The 19,653-nt window shown below is 43.2% G+C and overlaps 1 protein-coding gene across 2 annotated transcripts in view; it reads left to right on the top strand.

Annotated features, from left to right (window-relative positions):
- ALG9 (ALG9 alpha-1,2-mannosyltransferase) overlaps positions 1-19,653 on the top strand; it is a 297,275-nt gene that overhangs the window by 171,281 nt on the left and 106,341 nt on the right. For both annotated transcript variants that reach the window (XM_082274210.1, XM_082274211.1), the window contains exon 13: positions 1,377-1,506. In XM_082274210.1, coding sequence (XP_082130336.1) covers positions 1,377-1,506 — 130 coding nt within the window. The remainder of the gene's footprint in view (positions 1-1,376; positions 1,507-19,653) is intronic.

Genomic DNA, 19,653 nt, shown 5'->3' on the forward strand with positions numbered 1-19,653 from the left:
CGTCTGCATTGACACACTGGTTATTTTTACAAATATGTAAAAGTGGCTTTAATTTGTACATTTTTCAGTATTTTTAGATGTATGCATATCTGGTGCTTAATTAGCTGTTGGTAAATTTCCTATTCTATTTCAAGTTTACTTACGTCATGCCACTTCCAAAATATTGCAAATATATTGTGCACGTGTGAGCACATGAGAAATTTTGCTAGTGCATGGCCAGCTTTGGGCTTCATTCGCAAGGGTGTAAACCCATGCTGTTAATCTCAGTGGCAAGAATCTGCTTAAAGTGGAGTTCCGGGCACAGAGGTCATTTTTTACTAAACATACCCCCGGGACAATCAGGGCTAGCACATTCCACAATGGCTAGCCTCTGATCTGTCCCGGTTCGCACTTACCTTTTAGAAGAAATACTTATAAAATGTCTTCCACAGCGTTTCCATCTCTCTTGTGGGCAGCTGAAGCCGGCGCGGTCCTCTTCTGTGTCTTCTTCCGCGTCTTCTTGTCCCAGAATGCGCCTGCACCGGCCCCTCTCGTCACTTCCGGTGCGGCGCTGCATTCCTCCACAGCTTCTGGGCATGCCCAGAAGCTGTTTAGCAGGGGAATGCGGCGTCGCCCGAAAATGACGAGCGGGGCCGGTGCCGTCGCATTGATTCCTGGGAGCTATGACGTTCAGCTCCCAGGAATCATAGCGAGACAGGAAGTGACGGGGTGAGCCGCGGCTCCGAGGGAGGAAGTACTCTGAGGTGAGTATCTTCGATCTTCATTTACCAGGTAAGTAAACAAAAAAAAAAAAAAAAATAACTATCCAATTCCTTTTCAGGTGAGGTCTACCTAGCGGAGGGGCACAAAAAAAAATATTGTTTTTGTGCCCGGAACTCCGCTTTAATCCTGCAACTGGAATTAACCACTGTGTTAGGATAGATACTGAGCTTGTACTGTGCAATGACAGGCTGTCTGTGGCCGCACCTATTCATGACTATTCACACAGCCAGCGATTTATGTGCACAAACTGTGTGTCCAGTCACAATCCATGCAGGTAGTCGCTGGTTGTGTGAACAGTCACAAATAGCTGAAGCCACTTGCAGACTGTCATTGCACAAGCTGCCCGTGCACAGCTGTCAATCTCAACCGCAGCAACCAGTAGAGTCTTGCCACTGGGATACACAGCATGGCTAAATGCCGGTTCAACTTAAGCCTTAGGCCTGTTTCACACAGGCTTCTGTTTGTATAATAGCAGTGTGAACAAAGCATTTGCAGCACTTTCAGCAAACTTTGTTGAAGATTTTAAAGTACTCTTAAAGTAAAGTATAATTACTGCACCAGGCCTTCAATCCTTAGCTCCCACTCTTTTTAAATTGCATGTGTGTCTTCTGCAGCTGGAATCTCCAGTTCATTGAATCAGAATTCAGGGGACAGCTACCTAAACCTTATGCTAAGGGCCGACGAGCAACCAGAATAGTTCCTAAGGACATGAACGATCAAAATCTGGAGGAAACATCAAGATATGTAAGTTCATTTTTTAATTTTTTGTTTGGTTGTTTTTTATTAATGATCTTATTTAGTTAACTAAACCAGATGTAGTCATATTTTGGGAATTGTGTGCAGTTAAAAATGCCTAGCTTTTTGAAATAAGCGCTCCCTAGGGTTACTTTCATTGTGGCATCCTTTGTGACTACAAATATTTGAGGCAGCTCAGTTACAGCCTACATTAGTGCATTCTACATATTGAAAAGTTAACAGTGTTAAATGTTAACCACTTCAATACAGGGCACTTTCACCCTCTTCCTGCCCAGGCCAATTTTCAGCTTTTAGCGCTGTTGCATTTTGAATGACAATTGTGCGGTCATGCAACACTGTACCTAAACCAAATTTATGTAATTGTTTCTCACAAATAGAGCTTTCTTTTGGTGATATTTGATCACCGCAAGGTTTTTTCTTTTTTGCAAAACAAATAAAAAATGACCGAAAAGTTTGAAAGAAAAAAAAAAAAGTTTTTTGTTTGTTATAAGTACGTTTTTTTTCCTGCACTGACGAGCACTGATGAGGTCGCACTGATGAGGCACTGATGGGGTGGCACTGATGATGAGGCACTAATATGCAGCACTGATGGCCACTGATAGGCGGAACTGATATGCAGCACTGATGGGCGCTGATATGTGGCACTGATAGGTAGCACTGATATGCAGTATTGATGGGCACAGAAAGTCGGCACTGATAGGCGGCACTAATAGGCAGCACTGATGGGCACTGATAGGCGGCAATGATGGTCGGCACTGATTGATGGCATGGATGAGCAGCACTGATGAGGAGGGCACTGACAGGCTCCCTGAGCACTGATTTGCATCCCTGGTGGCCATGGGTGGGCATCCCTGGTGGCCAATCTCTGGTGGCTCTAGTGGCATCCCCCAAGGGTCTGCACTGCTATTTAATGCTCTGATTACCAGTACAGACCCCCCCCCCCCCCCCGTCAGGAGAGCTGCCGATCGGCTCTCCTCTACTCGCGCTTGTCAGGCGTGAACTGAAGAAAGCCTATCAATGGCACTTCTTATTTACTATGTGACCAGCTGTGATTGGACACAGCTGATCACATGGTAAAGAGCCTACGTCATAGGCTCTTTACCGGGATAGGAGATGCGGTGTGTCAGAGTGACACACCGCACCACTGATCGCTCCTCTGCGCCCTATCCTGCTGGACGTCATAACCACTTTGTGGCCATCAGTTTGCTATATGACGGGCGAGAAGTGGTTAAAACTGTTAAAGTGAAACTAAACTCTGGTTTAAAAAAAAAAAATCAGGTTTGTATTCTAAACTCAAAAACGTATTTTCTATTGCTCTTACCCACCACCAAATCTCCAGATTCCCCTTTCCTGTTATTTTAGCCACCCTCTACTCCCTGTTGGAGGGTGGCTACGTGCCTCTCCATGGTACAACTGTATGAAGGAAAATAGTCACCCTCTGTTGCTCGCTTCTGAGGTGACATAGAGACTATGAACTATGGGCTGCATAGTGTGCATATAGCAGTGAACATGACTGCAAATAATGTGCAATGCTCATTCCAAACAGATGGAAGTGCAGAGGAAACGGAGCCCACAGAAGACCTTATAAGGATGCAAAAAACACAAACCATATAATAAAAAATAGACTACAGGATCATTAAGTAGTGTATATGTGTGCGGATTTTTTTTGGAGAATAAATAAGCCCAGGCATCCTTCTTCTTCTTTTTTTTTGCTCACCCATGGGGTTGAATGAGAAAAAATGATCAAATTCCCCCATCCACAATCAATATGGATGGGGGGAATCCTTCCCACTGTGGTTTTGTATTCTGACAGTAGGGAGCCTTCTCTGCCATCGGAATGCAATGATCAGCTTTGCTGGCTGTAGCAAGCGACATTGATTGTGTGGGAAAAACAATTGACTATTTGTACAACCAGCCTGCCGATATATAGATCAAAATTTGTCTGGTCCCTACTGAAACCGAATAATTCCATATATTGCCGGTTAAAGGCTGGATTCACACTGGATTCCCCGCATCCAATTCGCACGACCGGCTGTCAATGGAGTCGGTGCCCACACCTCCGAGGGCGGCCGCGGTCTGCATTTGAAAAAGCTCCTGTGTGACTTTGGCTCTGAATCAGGTGCAAATTCAGGCAGAGATTCGGACCTGACCCCCTGCTGTGAGCTGCGGCCGCAGTATTAAACTCAAAAACAAACATGTATTATATTGCAGCTTATCCATTCTTAGGTGTGATTTCTTTTTCCGGTTTCCTTTTTTAGGCATTCTTTCTTCTATTTCCATCTGTTCATCCAGCCAGTAAGTCTGTTGTTTTTCAATAGCACAAGCTTCCACCAGAATGCATCAGTTTACATGGATGAGACAAACCACTTTACACTGGCAGGGGTTACTGAAATTATCAGTATTTATATATTTATGCAAAACCTTTATCCCAAAAGGAAAAACAATGTTAGCTGTAACTGATTATAAAGTGTGAGCCGCAGCTTGGCTTCAATTTGCTAGTGTATCTAAATCTGCTAATACATTTACCACTAACCCGCCCCCCCCCCCCCGACTGACCATGCTGCAGTCTGCTGTGCCTCCTGTGATCATTCCTCCAGAATTGTGTCTCACGAATAAAGGAGATGTTTTACTGGCCAGATCACTAGGTAAAAACAAAGGGAAAAAAGCCAGAAAAAAAGAAAACTGATGTAGCCACCACATCTAATGATTGGTAAGCTGCAATATAATACATGTTTGGTTTTGGGTTTAATACCCCTTTAACCGGTTGCCGACCGCCGCACGACTATATACTGCGGCGGTCAGCCCCGGCCAGGCAGAGTGACGTAGCGGTACGTCACTAGCCTTCGCCGCTCTGGCGCGCGCGCGCACCCGCGGTCCCGCCGATGACTCGATTGGGTTCAGAACCGATCAGTCATCAGGTCCAGGCCAATCATTTTTGGTCTGGACCTGTTGATCGGTCCTGCCCAATCAGATCTCCCTCTAAGCCTGTGAAATGTAAACACAGGCTTAGAGGAGATGTGCCCTCCCCTCCCAACGGTCTTTTCGGATCCAGCGTGAGAGGAGAGCACATCTAATTGTAAGTACAGCACCAAGCACGTACATACACACTTAGATAGGCACATTTCACCCCCGATCGCCCCCCCAATTAACCCCTACAGCACCTGACACAACACACACTATATACAGCATATAGCATATACCTATATACCTGTATAAGTGTGATTTGTGAACAGGTGTAGCCCTTGCGACCCCCCCTTTTCCACTCAAATTACCCCCCACCCCCCCCTAATAAAGATTTAACCCACTGATCTCCCCTGACCCCCCCCTGATCACCGCCGTTAACCCCTACACCCTCTGTCACATCAGCACTAATACAAACGCAATATACGGTGTTATTGTATTTTTGTATTAGTGTGATTGTGATCAGAATTAGCGCAGGCGACTAAGTTTCTGTCCCAAGAAGGTTTAGGGTCCCCGCCACCCGCCCAATAAAGATTTAAGCCCCTGACCCCCCCCTGATCACCCCTACACCCCCTGCCATAACACACACCGTATACAGTATATAGCATTTTGCTATATACACGTATAAGTGTGATTTGTGGTCAGGTCTAGCGCTTGCGACCCCCTTTTTTCCACTTGAATTACCCGCCACCCCCCCCTAATAAAGATTTGAGCCCCTGATCTCCCCTGACCCCCCCCTGATCACCGCTAGTTAACCCCTACACCCTCTGTCACATCAGCACTAATACAAACGTAATATACTGTGTTTTTGTATTTTTGTATTAGTGTGATTGTGATCAGAATTAGCGCAGGCGACTAAGTTTGTGTCCCAAGGAGGTTTAGGGTCCCCGCCACCCGCCCAATAAAGATTTAATCCCCTGATCCCCCCCTGATCACCCCTACACCCCCTGCCACAACGCACACTGTATACAGTATATAGCATTTTCTATATACCCGTATAAGTGTGACTTGTGACCAGGTTTAGCGCTTGCCACCGTTCCTTTTATCCTTAGGATACCCGCCAGTCCCTCCCAATAAAGATTTAAACCCCTGATCCCCCCCTGATCACATCCCGTTAACCCCTACACCCTCTGTCACATTAGCACTAATACACACATAATATACTGTTTTTACTGTATTTTGTATTGGTGTCATTGTGACTTGAGGTTGCGCTAGCTAGCTAGTTTCTTTCCCAAAGGAGGTTTAGGGTCCCCGCCACCCCCCCCCAGATCCCCGGCGCATAGTTTAGAAGTAACCCCTTGATCACCACACACGCACGCACGCACCTACACTTCCATTTCTAGTATAGTGTTTGAACAGATCAATATCTGATCTGATCAGAGCTATACTAGCGCCCCCATAGTTTAGGGTTCCCAAAACGCGGTGTTTGCACGATCAGCACTGATTCCGGCCAGCACCTGCGTTTAACCCTTTCACCCAGGTAAGTGTAGTAATCAATAGATTACTGTCACTTACAAAAAACACAAGACACAAAACCGCTGTGTTAGCAGAGTCAGGCCTGATCCCTGCTAGCATTAGCAGTTTTTTTGGTAGCGCTTGAAATAGTCTTCGACAACCAGGTGCTTTTATTACCTGTGAGTCGCATCACTGTACGGGTAAATTTAGTTACCAAAATGTCTAAACGTTCGTACAGTGATGAAGCTATTTACAGTATGATGACCATGTCAGGTGAGAGCGATGGGGAAGCCTCACCGGCAGAATCAGGGTCAGTATACGAACCAGATGACAGCAGCGGCTCCCTGACAGACAGCTCCGACGACAGATGGGTCCCTGTTAGACCCAGGCGTACCCGACCCCATTCTGGTGTTGTTGAAATGCAGGAATCGCAGGGTGCTCGTATGGAGCAGAGTGTGGGTACTAGTGCCGCTCATCCTTCTGGCGACCTGGCAAGCGCCAGCGGCCTAGTACAACCTGGACCTAGTACAACCAGCACTGCAGTAAGACCTGGTGACGTGGCGAGTCCCCTAAGTGCAGTTGAAGCTGGTGCGGTGGCTAGCACAAGTAGTGGCCCGCAGCCACCGCGTATTCGAAGACAGGCCCGTAGAGCCCATAGTGCCCTCCCTGATGCGCTGGCATATCCCAATTGGCAACCCACTGATTCTACAGCGCCAGTACTTCCCCCATTCACCGCCCAACCTGGAATCCACGTGGAGACAGCTGGTTTTACGCCCCTGAACTTTTTTGAGCTGTTCTTCACGGAAGATCTTTTCAGATCTATTGTGGATCAATCAAATTTATATGCTCAACAATTTATCGCCGCCAACCCAAATTCGCACCTTGCCAGACGATTCGGCTGGAATCCTATAACGGTTTCCGAATTTAAGATCTTTCTGGGCCTTTCCCTCCACATGGGCATAACTAAACAAAGTGAATTGCGGCTATATTGGTCCACTAGCCCAGCTCACCATATGCGCATGTACTCTGCCTCCATGTCCAGGGGGAGATACGAGCAAATTCTGCGATTTATGCATTTCAGCGACAATGAAATCTGTCGTCCTCGGGGAGACCCTGCATACGATCGGCTCCACAAAATTCGGCCCCTCATAGACCACTTCAATCAGCGGTTTGCAGCCTTGTTTACCCCCGAACAAGTTGTCTGCATTGACGAGTCCCTGATTAAATTTACTGGCCGTCTTGCTATCAAACAGTACCTCCCCAGCAAGCGTGCCAGATACGGGGTCAAGTTGTATAAGCTCTGTGACAGGGCCACAGGCTATACAGTTAATTTCCGTGTCTATGAGGGAAAAGATAGCACTGTGGAGCCCCCGAACTGCCCAGACTACATAGGGAGCAGCGGTAAGATTGTTTGGGACTTGGTGTCACCCTTATCCGGAAAGGGGTACCATTTGTACGTGGACAATTTTTACACAAGCGTGCCACTATTTAGTCACCTGCTTGATTTACAAATTGGCGCATGTGGCACCGTGCGACCTAATCGCCGGGGCTTCCCCCAACGGCTTGTAAATTCCCGTCTTAGTCGGGGGGCGAGAGCCTGCTTGAAAACGGACAAATTACTTGCGGTGAAGTGGAAGGATACACGGGATGTTTATGTTCTGTCCTCCCTTCACGCAGACACGACAGTCCAAATCCCTACGGCAACTGGCGTTATGGAGAAACCCCTCTGTGTCCACGAATATAACCTTAACATGGGAGGGGTGGACCTTAACGACCAGCTTTTGGCGCCGTATTTAGTTGCCCGTAAAGCCAGACGCTGGTACAAAAAAGTGTCTGTTTACCTTTTCCAATTGGCTATGCTGAACGCCTTTGTCCTATACAGGGCGTCAGGACGAACTGGACCCTTCCGGGAATTCCAGGAAGCGGTCATCCTTGCCTACCTGTACCCAGGAGGCATGCCTGCCCAACTTCCCCTTCCAGATGCAGTGAGCCGGCTGCATGAGAGGCATTTTCCTTATGCCCTCCCGAGTACCCCTACCCAAATACGACCCCAAAGACGATGTCGTGTCTGTAGCAGGCGCGGATTTAGGCGTGACACCCGTTATTATTGTCCCAAATGTCCTGACCATCCTGGTCTCTGCATCGGGGAATGTTTTGAGCGCTACCATACACTAGTGGAGTATTAGTGTAGGGTACAGCACGACACAGTGTAGGGCACATAAACACAGGGTCTCGAAGGATGTTGGATGTCCATCGACATTTTGAGAGACCCAAGCTGGAAGAGAAGATCGCAGAAGATCGCACTCCCTCCCAAATCAAGAAATAAAGGAACCGTTAGAAAGTAAAATAAAAGGATCCAAAAACTGTTGTGGTGTCAGTAATTTTATATGTCCTTCTACTCCTTCCTACTATACTTTTTTCAATGTCCTTTGTTTGTTTTTTCATTCTTTTGTGACCTGTTTCTCTTGCAGGTAATTGTCGGCTACCACGCATTGATTTTATATATTCTGACACAAACAGCGTTTGCGCTCAGCATATATGGATACCTTTGCTGATAGCAGCTGTGGTGATTTTCTGATTTCAGCACTGCAGTTAAAATCTTATTTTGGTATATGTGGATAGCGCCGTGTATACCCATCATTAAATTCAGTGGGTGGTTGTTTGGGCGGTTAATGATGAGAATCCAAAATTTTTTGTTGTGTCAGTCATTTTATATGTCCTACTCTTCCTAATGTACTTTTTTTTAATGTACTTTGTTTGTTTTTTCATTCTTTTGTGACCTGTTTCTCTTGCAGGTAATTGTCGGCTACCACGCATTGATTTTATATATTCTGACACAAACAGCGTTTGCGCTCAGCATATATGGATACCTTTGCTGATAGCAGCTGTGGTGATTTTCTGATTTCAGCACTGCAGTTAAAATCTTATTTTGGTATACGTGGATAGCGCCGTGTATACCCATCATTAAATTCAGTGGGTGGTTGTTTGGGCGGTTAATGATGAGAATCCAAAAACTTTTGTTGTGTCAGTCATTTTATATGTCCTACTCTTCCTAATGTACTTTTTTTTAATGTACTTTGTTTGTTTTTTCATTCTTTTGTGACCTGTTTCTCTTGCAGGTCCCTCGTCGGCTACCATGCATTGATTTTATATATTCTGACACAAACAGTGTTTGCGCTCAGCATATATGGATACCTTTGCTGATAGCAGCTGTGGTGATTTTCTGATTTCAGCACTGCAGTTAAAATCCTATTTTGGTATACGTGGATAGTGTCGTGTATACCCATCATTAAATTCAGTGGGTGGTTGTTTGGGCGGTTAATGATGAGTAATACTACGCATTATTCCTGTGCTGATTTCTGATAGGTTCTCTTTTTTTCCGTTCAGCCCACAGGCTGCATGAAAAAAAAAAACCTATATGCCAAACAAGGACCAGCAATGTACTGGTACGTTGCTGGACTTTGAGTGGTTGTACCAGGATGATGCCTGCAGATTTAGGCATCATCTTGGTATCGTTTTTTACAGCCAGCGGTCGGCTAACATGTAAAAGCAATCCTAGCAGGTAATTGGCCGCTAGACTGCTTTTACATGCAGTGGGAGGGGTCTCCCCCCCCCCCCACCGCCGCCTTCCGCAGCCTTCCGTGGTTTTTCTCGGGCTCTCCTGTCCCACCGGTTAACCCGAGAGTGCAGCCGGTGGTTCAGTTATCTAACCATAGAGCTAATTGAAGATTAGAATGGCTCCAATCATCTCTATGGCCTAAGATGCCGGAGGCTACGAGCATTTCATGACTTCTTTTTCGCCAGAAATAAACAGGGCCATTGGGAAATTGGGAAAGTATTTTATCACACCAATTTTGGCGTGGTCAGATACATTAAGGTCAGAGGAGAGATCTAGAGTATAAAAGACCCCAATTTTTTTAAAAAAGAGTACCTGTCACTACCGATTGCTATCATAGGGGATATCTAAATTCACTGTGATAACAATAAAAATGATTTAAAAAAAAAAAATTAAAGGAAAGGTGTCAAAATAACATAAAAAAGCAAAAAAAAAAAAAAAAATTGAGCCCCCCCCCTTTCCCCCCGTGCTTGCACGCAATGGCACACGCAAGCGTTGGTCTAGTGTCATATGTAAACCGCAATTTCAGCATGCATGTGAGGTATCGCCGCGATCGCCAGATCGAGTGCAGTAATTTTTGCAGTAGACCTCCTCTGTAAGTCTAAAGTGGTAACCTGTAGAGACTTTTAAAGTTTTTAAAAATGTACGTACGTTGTTGCCGCTGCGCAGGCGTGCGCAATTTTTAAAGCATGTCATGTCAGGTGTCTATGAACTCGGCATAAGATCATCTTTTAAATTTTACCAAAAAAATTGGAATTATATAGTGTATTTGTGCAATAAATTAAAAAAAAATGTATTTTTTTCGCAAAAATTGCGTTTGGAAAATCTGTGCGCAAATACCGTGTGACAAAAAAATTTGCAACATCCCCCATTTTATTCTATAGGGCCTCTGCTTTAAAGAAATATATAATGTTTGGGGGTTCAAAGTAATTTTCTAGTAAAAAAAAAATATTTTTTCATGTAAACAAAAAGGCACAGAAAAGGCTTGGTTTTCAAGTGGTTAGAAGAGTCGGTGATGTGTGGATAAGATTGAGCATAAAATGCCGGGACAGTTCAAACACCCCCCAAATGACCCCTTTTTGAAAAGTAGACACCCAAAGCTATTTGCTGAGAGGCATGGTGAGTCCATGGAATATTTTATATTTTGCTACAAGTGTCGGGAAAATTATTATTTCTTTTTTTTTTGTTGTTTTTTTACAGAAAGTTGTCACTAAATGATATATTGCTCACACATGCCATGTGTATATGTGAAATGACACCCCAAAATACATTCTGCTGCTTCTCCTGAGTACAGGGATACCCCATGTGTGAGACTTTTTGGCAGCGTAGCTGTGTACGCGCCCCCGAAAACCAATCCACATCTTCAGGTTTTCTAATGGCGTAAATTGCTGATTTTACCCCTGACTACCTGTCACAGTTTCAGAGGCCCTGAATTTTCAAGATAGCACAAAACCCCCCCAAATGACCCCATTTTGCAAAGTAGACACTCCAAGCTATTGGCTGAGAAGCATGGTGAGTCCATGGAATAGTTTATATTTTGCCACAAGTTTCGGGAAAATAATTTTTTTTTTTTTTTTAACACAAAGTTGTCAGTAAATGATATAATGCTCACGCATGCCATGGGTATATGTGAAATGACACCCCAAAATACATTCTGCTGCTTCTCCTGAGTACAGGGATACCCCATGTGTGAGACTTTTTTGCAGTCTAGCCGAGTACAGGACCCCGAAAACCAACCTCCACTTTCAGGCTTTCCAAGGGCGTAAATTGTTGATTTCACTCCTGACTACCTATCACAGTTTCGGAGGCCCTAAAATTCCAAGATAGCACAAAACCCCCCCAAATGACCCAATTTTGCAAAGTAGACACTCCAATCTATTTGCTGAGAGGCATGGTGAGTATTTTGCAGCTCTCATTTTTTTTGGAAAATGAAGAAAAAACAGGAAAATGCATTTTTTTTCCTCTTTTTTCAATTTCCAAAACTTTGTGACAAAAAGTGAGATCTGCAAAACACTCAACATGCCTCTCTGCAAATAGCTCAGGGTGTCTACTTTCCAAAATGGGGTCATTTGGGGGGGTTTTGTGCTATCTTGGAATTTTAGGGCCTCCGAAACTGTGATAGGTAGTCAGGAGTGAAATCAACAATTTACGCCCTTGGAAAGCCTGAAAGTGGAGGTTGGTTTTCGGGGTCCTGTACTCGGCTAGACTGCAAAAAAGTCTCACACATGGGGTATCCCTGTACTCAGGAGAAGCAGCAGAATGTATTTTGGGGTGTCATTTCACATATACCCATGGCATGTGTGAGCAATATATCATTTACTGACAGCTTTGTGTAAAAAAAAATAAATATATATATATATATATATTTCCCGGAACTTGTGGCAAAATATAAAATATTCCATGGACTCACCATGCCTCTCAGCAAACAGCTTGGGGTGTCTACTTTCCAAAATGGGGTCATTTGGGGGGGTTTTGTGCTATCTTGGAATTTTAGGGCCTCCGAAACTGTGATAGGTAGTCAGGAGTGAAATCAACAATTTACGCCTTTGGAAAGCCTGAAAGTGGAGGTTGGTTTTCGGGGTCCTGTACTCGGCTAGACTGCAAAAAAGTCTCACACATGGGGTATCCCTGTACTCAGGAGAAGCAGCAGAATGTATTTTGGGGTGTCATTTCACATATACACATGGCATGTGTGAGCAATATATCATTTACTGACAGCTTTGTGTAAAAAAAAAAAAAAATATATATATATATATATATTTCCCGGAACTTGTGGCAAAATATAAAATATTCCATGGACTCACCATGCCTCTCAGCAAACAGCTTGGGGTGTCTACTTTCCAAAATGGGGTCATTTGGGGGGGTTTTGTGCTATCTTGGAATTTTAGGGCCTCCGAAACTGTGATAGGTAGTCAGGAGTGAAATCAACAATTTACGCCCTTGGAAAGCCTGAAAGTGGAGGTTGGTTTTCGGGGTCCTGTACTCGGCTAGACTGCAAAAAAGTCTCACACATGGGGTATCCCTGTACTCAGGAGAAGCAGCAGAATGTATTTTGGGGTGTCATTTCACATATACCCATGGCATGTGTGAGCAATATATCATTTACTGACAGCTTTGTGTAAAAAAAAAAAAAAAAAATATATATATATATATTTCCCGGAACTTGTGGCAAAATATAAAATATTCCATGGACTCACCATGCCTCTCGGCAAATAGCTTGGGGTGTCTACTTTCCAAAATGGGGTCATTTGGGGGGGGTTTTGTGCTATCTTGGAATTTTAGGGCCTCCGAAACTGCGACAGGTAGTGCAGAGGTGACATGAACAATTTACGCCATTAGAAAACCTGAGAGTGTTGATTGGTTTTCGCGGTCCTGTACACAGCTAGGCTCCCAAAAAGTCTCACACATGGGGCATCCCCATACTCAGGAGAAGCGGCAGAATGTATTTTGGGGTGTCATTCCACATATACCCATGTCATGTGTGAGAAATTTATCTTTTAGTGACAACGTTGTGTAAAAAAAAAAAATTAAAAAAAAAAATTGTAATTTTCCCGAAACTTGTGGCAAAATATAAAATATTCCATGGACTCACCATGCCTCTCAGCAAACAGCTTGGGGTGTCTACTTTCCAAAATGGGGTCATTTGGGGGGGTTTTGTGGTATCTTGACATTTCAGGGCCTCCTAAACCGTTATAGGTAGTGAGAAAATGCAATGAAAAATGTACGCCCTTTGAAATTCTGATGGTGGTGATTTGTTTTCCGGCTCCCGTACACAGCTACGCTCCCAAAAAGTCTCACATATGTGGTATCCCTGTACTCAGGAGAAGCAGCAGAATGTATTTTGGGGTGTAATTACACATATACCCATGGCATGTGTGAGCAATATATCATTTCAATGACAACTTTGTGTAAAAAAAAAAAAAAAATTTTTTTTAGTCATTTTTCAAACACCTGTGACAAAAAAATAAAATATTCAATGAGCTCAACATGCCTCTCAGAACATTCCTTAGGATGTCTACTTTCCAAAAAGTGGTAGTTTGGGGGGGTTTTGTACTGCCCCGCCATTTTAGCACTTCATGAAATGAGATAGGCAGTCAGAAATTAAAGCTTCGTAAATTTCAGTATTTACACCATAGTTTGTAGACGCTATAACTTTTGCGCAAACCAATAAAAATACGCTCATTGATTTTTTTTTTGTCAAAGACATGTAGCTAAATATATTTTGGCCAAAAAAAATGACATAAATTGAGTATATTGGATATTTTTTAAAAGACAAAGTTGAAAATGTCATTTTTTTGCAAAATTTTCGCTCTTTTTTTATTAATATCGCAAAAAATAAAAAGCGCAGAGGTGATCAAATGCCACCAAAAGAAAGCTCTGTTTGTGGGAAAAAAAGGACGTAAATTTCGTTTAGGTACAGCATTGCATGACCGAGCAATTATCAGTTAAAGTCACGAAGTGCCAAGTTGAAAAAAGGGGTCTGGTCCTTTAGCAGCCAAATCCTCCGGGGCTTAAGTGGTTAAGGATATTGTTTTTTGTCACGTTATCACAACATACGTGGAATATAAAGGAGAAAACACTTTGAGTGAATTTCTGTAACAAACACTGTACCACAAAGGGTCATATACATATATAAAAGGAAATTGGAATTGTGTATGGTCACTCACATTTGCACGTTATATTGCTAGTGGTGGTGGCTAGACCAGAGATACAACATGCTTTTAGCCAGTAGATAACTTTAGTCTAAATATTAACGTTCTCAGACACAGCTCCCTATCACGTGAGAACTTTTAAGAGAAGTATGGGTTTTATTATTTTTTTTCAGAATCATGCTTACCTTAGGACTTAGGTGGATGCAGCATCGGTTCGGTGCTGCATCCTTGCCCCTCTGGCTCTAAGATCAAACACTGCCTATCACTCAGTTCTTAGAGATCCCTGAGCTGTCAGCTGGTGACTGTCAGTCATCGCTGTCTGCTCTGCAGAACAAACTGCATTCCTGTGATCCATAGGAGAAGTGCAGCCAAACGAGCTTTGGCTGTACTTCTCCTTTAAATAAGACGCTAAGTGTCCATTCACACTACCGCGACTTGTCAGGCGACTGGTCAGCCTGACAAGTCGCGGTCCATTGTGTGCTACGGGAACCGTTCTAATAGGAGCGACTCAAGTCGTTCCGACTTAGAAAAAGGTTCCTGTACTACTTTGGGGCGACATCGGCGCGACTTGCATAGACATTCATTATATGAAGTCCGTGCAAGTCGCGCCGAAGTCGCGGTGCACGCGACTTCACAGGTCGCCCCCGAAGTCGTGCCGCGTTAGTGTGAACCGGCACTTAGTACAAAGAGTGCACACCTTTGCATGCTGCTAGTTCTCTAACAGCTGCAAAGCTCAGAGTAACTATTGGTATCCGATAAGTGTGAATTCCAGTCATGATTACCCTGGCATCTAGTGATAATGATCACATGTAGGCAGAAGAGGTTTTTTTTTCTACAATTTCTTTTTTCTAGAATTTTTTTTTTCTTAATTGTACAAACAAATTGAAAAATGCATATTGGAAAAAACAGGATGCATACAGAAATACATAAAACAAACCTCCACAAAAAAATAAAAGATTTTAACCTAAGCCATGATACAGTATATATCCTTTACATTAATAAAATACACCTAAGAAAGGAGGGGCAGGGAGGCGCAAAATGGTCCCTAAATTACCAACACCGTGGAGCTAATATCTAAAACAAAATAAAAGTACTTTGGAAAAATCAAAGACCTACACTTTAACGGCCTTGTAATTTCCAGGATCCAGGCTGCCCACTTAGGCTGTAACTTTTCAAATCTGTTCTTACAAATATGCATGTGTAGGATGAGGAAAAATGGGACATTCTCGGTACTCTCCACAAGATTTGTATATATTGTGTATAGTATTATAAAAAATATACATTTTTATTATATCAAAATGTGAATAAAAACACATACACATATTGCACCTCCTGAAAAGACTCCCATATAGTTGTGACTTGTCCCCATGCAATATGAACATACAGCTATTCAAAACAACTTTGAATTAGACAATGGCTGAACAAATAAGCGGTATCAGAAAGAGACAAATAAACATATGGGAGATGATTTGACATTTGTAGTTCCTCTACGTGTTGTATGGCACAAGGCCGCTTCCTTAGAAGATGTGGATGGTGGAATGGAGCGGACCATTGTGTGTGAATGAAGCATATGGGGAGAGTACTCAATATGGCCTTTGTGTTTGTACACATGAATGCATATTCTGATGCCCCTTTTACTCAAGTACTGGGATTTTCATCTCAGACGTTCAGATTTTAATTGCCCTCATCCGTCAAGGTCCGTCTCCTTTGCACCAATTCTATATTTCTGTTGTTTTAAGCTCTATAAAAAATACCACAGAAAAACAAATACAATGGTTCCCCTGCGCTCAGGGTAAATAAAATGCAATATCCCTTATTATTAATGTCTAATCTCAGACAAGTCGCAGCTACTTGAAGGCAAAACATTTAAAAAAGAGCACCATTAAATCTCAAAGAACATAATTGGTATTAGTAGCGCAGACTAAATATGGTCCGGGGCAACAATGAAATCATCCCATCAAATATCAAACCACAAAAAGTGCTCAGTCCATCAGATAGAGTGTTTAACAGAGTCTATAGAACAATGGATAGCCTTATATTACAGATTAGACCCATAGGAATCCAAGTGTGCACCCGAGACCACCTCACAGTCCTTCACCTCTGTGCAAACAGATATATTGAAGATGGTAACTCACCAGAACCAAATGCCTACCCACTCTCATGGATAAGGCAGAAGGGCATAGTAGATAAGGCTTGAATATACAGCTAGACTTAAACTGCTTCATTAGTGATCAATAGTCTATGAAGAGCGAGAGACTAGCGGTCCACTTTTCCTTGTTCAATTTTTTGAGTATTCTGTCATTTCTAATATCCAGGATAGGTTATATATTATACTATCTTGACCTCCTGTGATACAGTGGGTACGGAAAGTATTCAGACCCCCTTAAATTTTTCACTCTTTGTTATATTGCAGCCATTTGCTAAAATCATTTAAGTTCATTCTTATTCTTCATGAATGTACACATAGCACCCCATACTGACAGAAAAACACAGAATTGTTGACATTGTTGCAGATTTATTAAAAAAGAAAAACTGAAATATCACATGGTCCTAAGTATTCAGACCCTTTGCTCAGTATTTAGTAGAAGCCCCCTTTTGATCTAATACAGCCAGGAGTCTTTTTGGGAAAGATGCAACAAGTCTTTCACACCTGGATTTGGGGATCCTCTGCCATTCCTCCTTGCAGATCCTCTCCAGTTCTGTCAGGTTGGATGGTAAACGTTGGTGGACAGCCATTTTTAGGTCTCTCCAGAGATGCTCAATTGGGTTTAAGTCAGGGCTCTGGCTGGGCCATTCAAGAACAGTCACGGAGTTGTTGTGAAGCCACTCCTTCGTTATTTTAGCTGTGTGCTTAGGGTCATTGTCTTGTTGGAAGGTAAACCTTCGGCCCAGTCTGAGGTCCAGAGCACTCTGGAGAAGGTTTTTGTCCAGGATATCCCTGTACTTGGCCGCATTCATCTTTCCCTCAATTGCAACCAGTCGTCCTGTCCCTGCAGCTGAAAAACACCCCCACAGCATGATGCTGTCACCACCATGCTTCACTGTTGGGACTGTATTGGACAGGTGATGAGCAGTGCCTGGTTTTCTCCACACATACCGCTTAGAATTAAGGCCAAAAAGTTCTATTTTGGTCTCATCAGACCAGAGAATCTTATTTCTCACCATCTTGGAGTCCTTCAGGTGTTTTTAGCAAACTCCATGCAGGCTTTCATGTGTCTTACACTGAGGAGAGGCTTCCGTCGGGCCACTCTGCCATAAAGCCCCGACTGGTGGAGGGCTGCAGTGATGGTTGATTTTCTACAACTTTCTCCCATCTCCTGACTGCATCTCTGGAGCTCAGCCACAGTGATCTTTGGGTTCTTCTTTACCTCTCTCACCAAGGCTCTTCTCCCCCGATAGCTCAGTTTGGCCGGACGGCCAGCTCTAGGAAGGGTTCTGGTCGTCCCAATCATCTTCCATTTGAGGATTATGGAGGCCACTGTGCTCTTAGGAACCTTAAGTGCAGCAGAAATCTTTTTGTAACCTTGGCCAGATCTGTGCCTTGCCACAATTCTGTCTCTGAGCTCTTCAGGCAGTTCCTTTGACCTCATGATTCTCATTTGCTCTGACATGCATTGTGATCTGCAAGGTCTTATATAGACAGGTTTGTGGCTTTCCTATTCAAGTCCAATCAGTATAATCAAACACAGCTGGACTCAAATGAAGGTGTAGAACCATCTTAAGGATGATCAGAAGAAATGGAAAGCACCTGAGTTAAATATATGAGTGTCAAAGCAAAGGGTCTGAATACTTAGGACCATGTGATATTTCAGTTTTTCTTTTTTAATAAATCTGCAACAATGTCAACAATTCTGTGTTTTTCTGTCAGTATGGGGTGCTATGTGTACATTAATGAGGAAGAAAAATGAACTTAAATGATTTTAGCAAATGGCTGCAATATAACAAAGAGTGAAAAATTTAAGGGGGTCTGAATACTTTCCGTACCCACTGTATATATGTTTTATTGTTTATCTTTTGTGTGTCTTAGCATTATTTGCTTTATGAATTTTATACAAATAAGTATTCATATTGAGACAATGGTGATTAGTGCAATATTAATTGTATGCACCATTTGTCTCAATGATAAAATATATATAAAAATATATTAAAAAACTAACTTTATTTGGGGTTAATTGATATATAGCTGTGTTCTATCTCTCAGTTTTTATTTAATATGCATTTGGTTGTTGTTTGTGTTATTGATGTTATGCATCCGCACTTATGCTGTAAGGCTTAATTATTGATTGCTTTATTATTGATCAGTGGAGTGATTACATCTTTATGCTGTTGTATGCTATATGCTGCACAGTAATGATAGCTTTATGGGTGGGAGAGATCAGCAAAGAGTTAAATGTGCTGGCGGTAAGTTTATCCTGTCTCCCAGGGATTGTCTTGGAGCTGGATTGTTCCGTTGGATATGGGGTATGTATCATTGCCCAATCTTTATACATATGTATGTGGAGCAGGGACCGCCTTGGTGATCATCATTTAAGCCGCAGCTGTGTGGATGTGTTGCCTTAAATCCGGGGAGCAGTGCCGTATGTTCACTCCCCTTTGATAAATTCGGAAATGACAAAACGCATAGAGGATTTAACATACGGCAACCGGAAGTGCTCGGGGGTGACGAACGGTGCGGCTTGGGAGTCTCTGCACCGGCGTGGAGCGGTAGAGGAAAACCAGGATCGTCCGTGATTGTCCCCGTTCAATACATTTCACTGCATTGTCATCATTTACTTTTGTGAGTGGATATTTTTTTGGGGATAATAAAATAAGAGTTTTCAAACATTATCGCACTAGTGTGGTCCTTTCTATTTTGTTCTTCCCCCAACCACTGCTATCTATTGGGAAACTGTAGAGGAGCGGAGGAGAGGGGTGTGCTGTAGCTTCAAGGACCCTAAGTGGATACTATCAGCGCTGGACAACAGGGATCAGGAGCCAGGCCACTGTGGTGATTATCTACTATGCCCTTCTGCCTTATCCATGAGAGTGAGTAGGCATTTGGTTCTGGTGAGTTACCCTCTTCACTATATCTGTTTGCACAGCGGTGAAGGACTGTGAGGTGGTCTTGGCTGCACACTGGGCTTCCTGTGGCTCTGATCTGTAATATAAGGCTATCCATCATTAGAATAGTGTCTTGACAGAGTCTATAAATCTGATGGACTGAACACTTTTTGTGGTTTGATATTTGATGGGATGATTTCATTGTTGCCCCGGACCATATTTCATCTGCGCTACTAATACCAATTATGTTCTTTTGAGATTTAATGGTTTTGTTTTTAGCTTCCTATTTGGGTCTTTTTTGCTCCCATACCTGCCACAGTGAGCGATTGGAGGTTTCTGACGGGACCTGTGACCAGGATTAGCCATTTCTTCACTTCTCGACATTGTGACCTCCACACCTCCTAAAAGCCT

This window comes from Pelophylax lessonae, assembly GCF_965119305.1.
Source record: "Pelophylax lessonae genome assembly, chromosome: 12".
Taxonomy (NCBI): domain Eukaryota; kingdom Metazoa; phylum Chordata; class Amphibia; order Anura; family Ranidae; genus Pelophylax; species Pelophylax lessonae.